Source organism: Phascolarctos cinereus, unplaced genomic scaffold (genome assembly GCF_003287225.1).
Source record: "Phascolarctos cinereus isolate Bilbo 61053 unplaced genomic scaffold, phaCin_HiC Scaffold_5;HRSCAF=322, whole genome shotgun sequence".
Classification (NCBI taxonomy): Eukaryota; Metazoa; Chordata; class Mammalia; order Diprotodontia; family Phascolarctidae; genus Phascolarctos; species Phascolarctos cinereus.
The window spans coordinates 230,724,403-230,731,314 of record NW_027555958.1 but is presented as its reverse complement, the minus strand read 5'-3'; the positions used below and the strand labels follow the sequence as shown (position 1 = coordinate 230,731,314).

The following is a 6,912-nucleotide window of genomic DNA, read 5'->3' as shown; positions in this document are numbered from 1 at the left end:
GACATTCACTAGTTGTGTGACCCTGGGCAAGTTGCTTAACCCTAATCACCTTCAAAGAAAGAAAGAAAATATATACCAGAGAATACAAATTGAAGGAGCTTTCTTATTGGGATTGAGATAACTCATCATAATCAAGAGAGAATCCCAGATCTTACCCAAAGAGGAAAACTCCACCAATTCTCTGGCGTAGCAAGCTGGGGACAGAGACATGATAGAAGTTCTACATATCTTTTTTCCAGCATCTTTCTCCCTTCAATGGGGTTGAAGAGAGAACAGAATGGCCTGTCCTCTCTCTCTCTCTATGCTAGAAATCAAAGAGCTTGGATCTCTCTTTTCTTTAGTTCTTGCCAATTCTACCTGACCCTCATACGTGCCAAGGCATTGAGTAATCCAACAACAAGGAGTGAAATTGACCCTTTGAGGCAAGGGTTATAGCCTCTTTCTCCAAGTTTATATCTGTTTCATAAAATCTGGTTACTTTTCTGCTTAAAGTAGCTAGGTGTCCAGTAAATGCAGAGCACTGGTCCTGGCATCAGGAAGACATGAGTTCAAATTAAACCTCATGTATTCACTGGCTATGTGACTCTGGGCAAGTCACTTAGCCTCTGTCTCAGTTTCCTCATTCACAAATAGGGATGATAATAGCACCTACTTCCCAGGGTAGCTGTAAGGATCAAATGAGATAATATTTGTAAAGTACTTAGCACAACATCTTCTACATAATAGGTGCTTAATAAATGCTTATTTCCTTTCTTCCTGTTTACTTTGTCTTTTTAAGCAAATTATTATGATAAATGTGATTAAACATTTCATTGCTAATATATGTATGTTCTTGCTCAAATGAAATACCATGTTCGGGAAGTACCTAGTAAAGAGAAAGAGATTTATGATTGTGGTTATTTTGTTAAAACAATTCTCTGGCTTGGAGATTGGAGCTAAAAAAAGAGAATTATTGATTAGTATTTTACAATTTCCCAAGGCAGAGGATACATTTATACTAAGCTTTCGTTTTAGGCAAAGAGATAGAAATTGTCTGGGGGTAGGCTTTCAAAAGCTGAGTTGAAACTGGGGTGGGGGTGGGGGATGAGACCTATGCTGTTTTTATCCCCTTTCCCCTTACCTCCTCTCCTCATCCCAAGGGAGAAGAATGAAGGGCGTTACAGAGTATGAGTAGCCTCAAATGATTCCTGCCCATTTCTATAGTGTAGCAGCCCATCACCTCAGTGTTACATAATCATCACTTTCCCTGTTCTGGAAAACAAGGTAGTTGAAATAGAGGATTTCCACCTCTAAATCCCATGATCCTTCCTCCTCCACAGAATGATGGCACTGAGCAGGTGCCCTCTGAAGGGGCAGAGAAGGGTGGTACAAAAGAAAAGAATGGGTTGGAAGTTAGAACCAAAGATAAGCTCTCCATGTTTCACAGTTTTGCTGTGGGTCAGCTCTGGCTGTCTAGTCATGGAACTCTGAACCTCAGATTCTTCTTAGAAACAAATATATATGCTGCCACTGGCCAATGCTATTAAGGGGAGGAGAGGGAACAAGCATTTAGTAAACACCTATGATATGCTAGGTACTGTACAAAGCACTTTTTTTTAAAAACAAATTTAATCCTCATAACAACCCTGGAAGGTAGGTGCTATTATTATTCTTTTTACAATTGAGGTAAGCAGCTCTATCCACAGAAGCTAAGTGATTTGCCCAGGATCACACAGCTGGTCAATATTGGAGAACAATTTTGAACTCACATCTTCCTGACTCTAAGACCAACATTCTATACACTGAGCCACCTAGCTGCCTCTATAATAATAATTAACAATTATATATCAATTTGTTTGCAAAGTGCTATTCCTGTTACCTCGTTTGCTATGGATGTTGTTGTGGCAGCTAGGTGTAGCGGGGGCTAGAGTGCTGGGTCTCAAGTCAGGATGACACTATTCAAATCAGGGCTCAGACACTTCCTACTTGTGTGACCTTGGCAAGTCACTTAATTTCTGTCTGGCTCAGTTTTTTCATCTGTAAAATGGGGGGTAATAATAGTACTTATCTCCCATGGTTATTGTGAGGATAAAATAAGGTAATATTTGTAAAGCACTTTGCACAACCTAAAGTACTATACAATTGCTATTATTATCCCTATTTTATAGATGAGAAAACCGAGGTTTAAAGTAATTAAATTCACAGGGTCACACAGCTAATAAATATCACAGAAAATATTTGAATAAATCTTTCTGACTCTTTCCAGCATTCCATCTACTACTATGCTACCTCTAATGCTAACTAACTTCACAGACTTCTTAAGCTTTTTTGAGGTGATGAGGAGCTGCTGGTATTGGTGGAAAGCCACAAAGAAAGACTAGGTGATGGTGGTGAGGTGTGGGGTGGAGGTGGTTAAGTACAACTTCATTTTTCATAACATCCTGTTCTGTTTTCTCTTCCCAGAAATCAGCCAATCAATATATATGTATTAAGTGCCTCCTACTGCCAGGTACTCTTCGAGGCACCACGGATACAGACAAAAATGAAAGTCTCTGTCCTGAAGAAGCTTACATTCTATCAGAAGGAACAGCATATAAATAAGTATATACAAAAGAGAGACATGCAACTCTGCTTCCAACCAAGCCTGAAATATTTTCCCTGAGGGGCAGTCCTGTGACCTGCAGTGAGTACTTGTACGTATGCATGTACCACATATGTAGTAAATATTTTAGCCAAAGAATATGTGTGTGTGTGTGTGTGTGTGTGTGTGTGTGTGTGTATAGTACACATATTGGTTTCTTTTTTCAGAGAGTCTATATTCTCTTCCTCCCTCTGTCCCTCTCCCAACTGAAAATAATAAAAACAAAACTCCTTTTAGAAACATTTATAGTCAAGCAAAATAATTCCCTGTGTTGGACTTTGGTGCACTTTAATATCTGTAACTTCTTTTTCTATTTGCTGCTTTCATTGGTAAAGAGGTTTACTAACTATTTGTGATGTTTTTTTGTGTAACCAGTTGTGTAACCAGGTTGAAAGCGGCTAAGCTAGTGAGTGTAAGCAAAGGCTACTCTTCCCTTTTCAGCGATAATAATAATAGCTTGCATTTGTAGCTTTAAAGTTTGCAAAGTACTTTACATATGTTAATTCATTTGATTCTCACAACCAACTGGTAAGGTAGGTACTATTATTATCTCCATTTTATAAACGAGGAAACTGAAGCACAAAGAGATTGAGTGATTTGCCTAGCTGGAAAATGTCTTAAGGTAGGATTTGAACTCAGTTCTTCCTGATTCTAAATTCAGCACTCTTTCCAAAAGTTAGAGAAGCAACTTTTCAAAGGGTGGCAGATAGATAAAATTCTGATAGATAGCATGCTGACAGGACCATAATGGCCCTCTTCCAACCATAAGCAAAAAAGGGCCAGGTCCCTGATATATCCATGACACCTACCAGCTGTGTCTTTATGTTTAGACAGCACAATACATATATTTTACATACACAATTAATTTAAAATGAATTTTTTTGGTAGGGGGACCAGCACTTGGAGAAAGGTGTGAATCAGAGAAGGTTTCAGGGAAATGCCTCTTGAGCTGAGTTTTTTTTTCTTAATTTATTTTAATTTATCAACAATCACTTCCATATGCTTTTGAGTTTAAAATTTTTCTCCCCCTTCCTCTCCACCACCCTCCCCAAGATGGCACACAATCTGATATAGGCTTTACATTTACATTCCTATTAATCATATTTTCACATTAGTGATGTTTTAAGTAAGAATTAGAACCAATAGGAGGAACCACCAGAAAGAGGAAACAAAACTCAACAGAAGGGGAAAAAAATAGCAAATAGTATGCTTCGATCTGCATTCAAATTCCATAGTTTTTTCTTTGGATGTGGGTAGCATTTTCCATCACAAGGTCTTTGGAGATGTCTTAGATCCTTGTATTGCTGGGAAGGGTTAAGTTTATCAATATTAGTCATAGCATAACGTGGCTGTTATTGTGTACAACGTTCTCTTGGGTCTGCTCACTTCACTCAGCATCAGACTATACAAGTCTTTCCAGGTTTTTATGAAATCAGCCTGTTCATCATTTCTTATAGCACAATAGTATTCCATTACATCCATATACCACTACTTGTTCAGCCATTCCCCAATTGATGGGCATCCCCTTAATTTCCAATTCTTTGCCACCACAAAAAGAGCTGCTATAAATATTTTTGTAATGTGGGTCCTTTTCCCATTTGTATGATCCCTTTGGGATATAGCACTAGAAGTGCTATTGCTGGGTCAAAGCATATGCGCATTTTTATAGTTCCAAATTGCTCTCCAAAAGTGGTTGGATCATTTCACAACTCTACCAACAATGCATTAGTGTTCTAATTTTCCCACATCTTTAATATTTATCATTTTCTTGTTTTGTCATCTTGGCCAATCTGATAGGTGTGATGTGGTGCCTCAGAGTTGTTTTAATTTGTATTTCTCTAATCAATAGTGATTTAGAGCATTTTTTCATATGACAATAGATGGCTTTAATTTCTTCATCTGTCTTGAGCCAAGTTTTGAAGGAAACAGGAGATTCTAAGGGGGCAGAAGGGAGGTGAATAGCGAAAGGGTGAGGAACCTGCCACCTCGAGGCCACAAGTAGTCCTTTAGGTCCTCAAAGTGCAGCCCTTTGATTGAATCCAAAAACTTGGATCCAAGACCTTTTGCATTCAGAGGCCACATGTGGCCTGGAGGCCACAGGTTCGCCACCCCCGGAAAGTGCATTCCTGGTATGAGGTAGAGGAATATATTAGATATATATTAGAATATATTGGATATATATTGGAAAAGAGACTTGAGGCAGAGACTCATTAGGAGAATGCTACAATAGTCCAGGAGAGGGGTGAAACTGGAATGAATTATGGGGGTGGCCTAGTGAGTACATAGCAGTAATCAAAATTTATTGAGTGAATGAGTAAGTGAAGGGAAGGGGACCAATATGAGAGCTGTTGTGAAGATAGAAATGACAAGATTTGATAACCGTTGGGTGTGTGGGGTGAGGGAGAGTGAGAAATCAAGGATAATGAGGATGCTAACCTAGATGACGCACCCTTGAAAGAAATAGGGAAATTCGGAAGGGGAGTGGTTTTTTTGTTTGTTTGGCGGGAGAGTACGCAATCAATACATCAAGTTCTTATTAAACGCCTATTATTGCCAGGCACTGTTCTAGACACTGAGCACACAAAGACAAAAAACAGAAACAGTTTCATAAGCTCATTAACTTACATTTCACTCGTATACATATAAATAAATTCAGACTACAGACAAGGTAAATACACTGGAATTTCGGGGGGGGGCATTGGTAGCTGGGGAAATTAAGAAACACTTCAAGTAGGAGGATGGCTGAGCTTTGAAGGGAGAAAGAGGATTACAACTCAGACCACACTGTTTTTGCAGCAAATTCCACGCCTTCGACTCCCTCCCTACTCTACCCCTCCCCCGCGGTAGAGTTCGGAAGTCGGACTACAACTCCCACAATGCCCTTGTGGCTCGCTGGCCAGCACCACCTCCCTCCCGGCAGCCCCGGGAAGAAGACTACAGTCCCCACAATGCCCTGCTCGCTCTCCATGGTGTTGTTGCCCCTTCCCCGGTTTGGGACGCGATAGAGGAGATCTCCTACACTAGGCCCCGGGGCCCACCGTGTCCTTTCTCCGGGACTGGGAGGCGGTGACGTGCCGCTGAGTCCCGAGAGGCAGAACCAGGGGCTTCTCCCACCCCCGTCTCCGTCCCGGTCCCCGTCCCCTGTCGTCCGCCTGCTTTCCTCCCTTCCCTCCTCCACTCTACCCTTCCTCCCTGCCTGACCCTCTCCACCCGGCGGGTTCCGGGGAGCGGAGCTGCCTGAGGCGGGGGCGTCGGCCGCGGCCCCCGGGGGCTGAGGGAGGCAGGCAGCGGAGGCGGAGGCCGGAGGAGAGAAGATGGCGTCGGAACTGGAGCCGGAGGTGCAGGCCATCGATCGGAGTTTGCTGGAATGTTCCGCCGAGGAGACCGCCGGGGTGAGCTTCGGGGCCCGGAGAACGGACTGTGGGGGGTGGTCGGGATGTCTGGGGAGGGGGGCGACGGACCCCGGGCCGCTCCTGTCCGAGCGCGGTCACTCCGCTGTGCGGAGGAGCGGTCCCCCTCCCGCCGTCCCGTCGTGACCTGTCCCTTCCTGTCCCAGAAGCGGGGCCGGGACCCCGCTGTCCGGCTCCCTCCTCTTCCCCCCTCCTCCCCCGGCCCGGGGCCGAGTGAAACCGCCGGGGCTTGGACTCCTCCTCCCCCCAAACTGTAAAATGCGCCGCAGCCGCTTCTTGCCAGCGAGTCTTCCTCTTGGCAACTTTGGAAAGATCACCCTCTCCAGGTTGTAGGGTGTCACGGGGAGGCTGCTCGCTCTCCCTCGCCTCTTGTCTCGGGGAGGAGCGAGTAAACAATTGTAGCATCCGACGACCCCCCCCACCTGTCATTCAGCATTCATTGGAGGTGTCCAGAAATCTACTCTCCTGGGGGACAGAGTGGGGACAAAAGAGCAGGCTCTCTCTCCTTTCTTTCTCCCCCTCTGTTCTCTCCTCTCGTCTGTCTGCACTTCTGTCTTCTCTCTGCTCATGTTCTCCCTTTCTCCTTTCCTGTTTCTTTTCTCTTTTATCTCTCTCCTCTGTATTCTCATTTCTCTCCCTTGTGCTCCTCTCTCTTTCCTCCCCCCTTCATCTCCCTCCACTCTTTCTCTTCTCTCTCCTCCACCCCTTCCATACCTGACACTCTCTCCTGTCTTTTTCTCTCTTATCTCATGTCTTCTCTCTCCCTTCTACTTTCTCTTTCTCCTCTCTTTCCTTCTCTTCTTACCTTTTCTTTTCTTCCCCTCTTCCCTCTTTTTCCCCTCCTCTTTTCCCCCCCTTCTTCCCCTTTCCCCCTTCTTCCCC

General features: G+C 43.9%; 1 protein-coding gene across 2 annotated transcripts in view; it reads left to right on the top strand.

The window, feature by feature from the left end:
* Positions 1 to 5,558: 5,558 nt before the first annotated feature.
* The window catches only part of UBR2 (ubiquitin protein ligase E3 component n-recognin 2), a 145,847-nt gene continuing 144,493 nt past the window's right edge, over positions 5,559 to 6,912 (top strand). For both annotated transcript variants that reach the window (XM_020976796.2, XM_020976797.2), the window contains exon 1: positions 5,559 to 6,012. In XM_020976796.2, the coding sequence (XP_020832455.1) occupies positions 5,935 to 6,012 (78 nt within the window). In that variant the 5' untranslated portion in view covers positions 5,559 to 5,934. The remainder of the gene's footprint in view (positions 6,013 to 6,912) is intronic.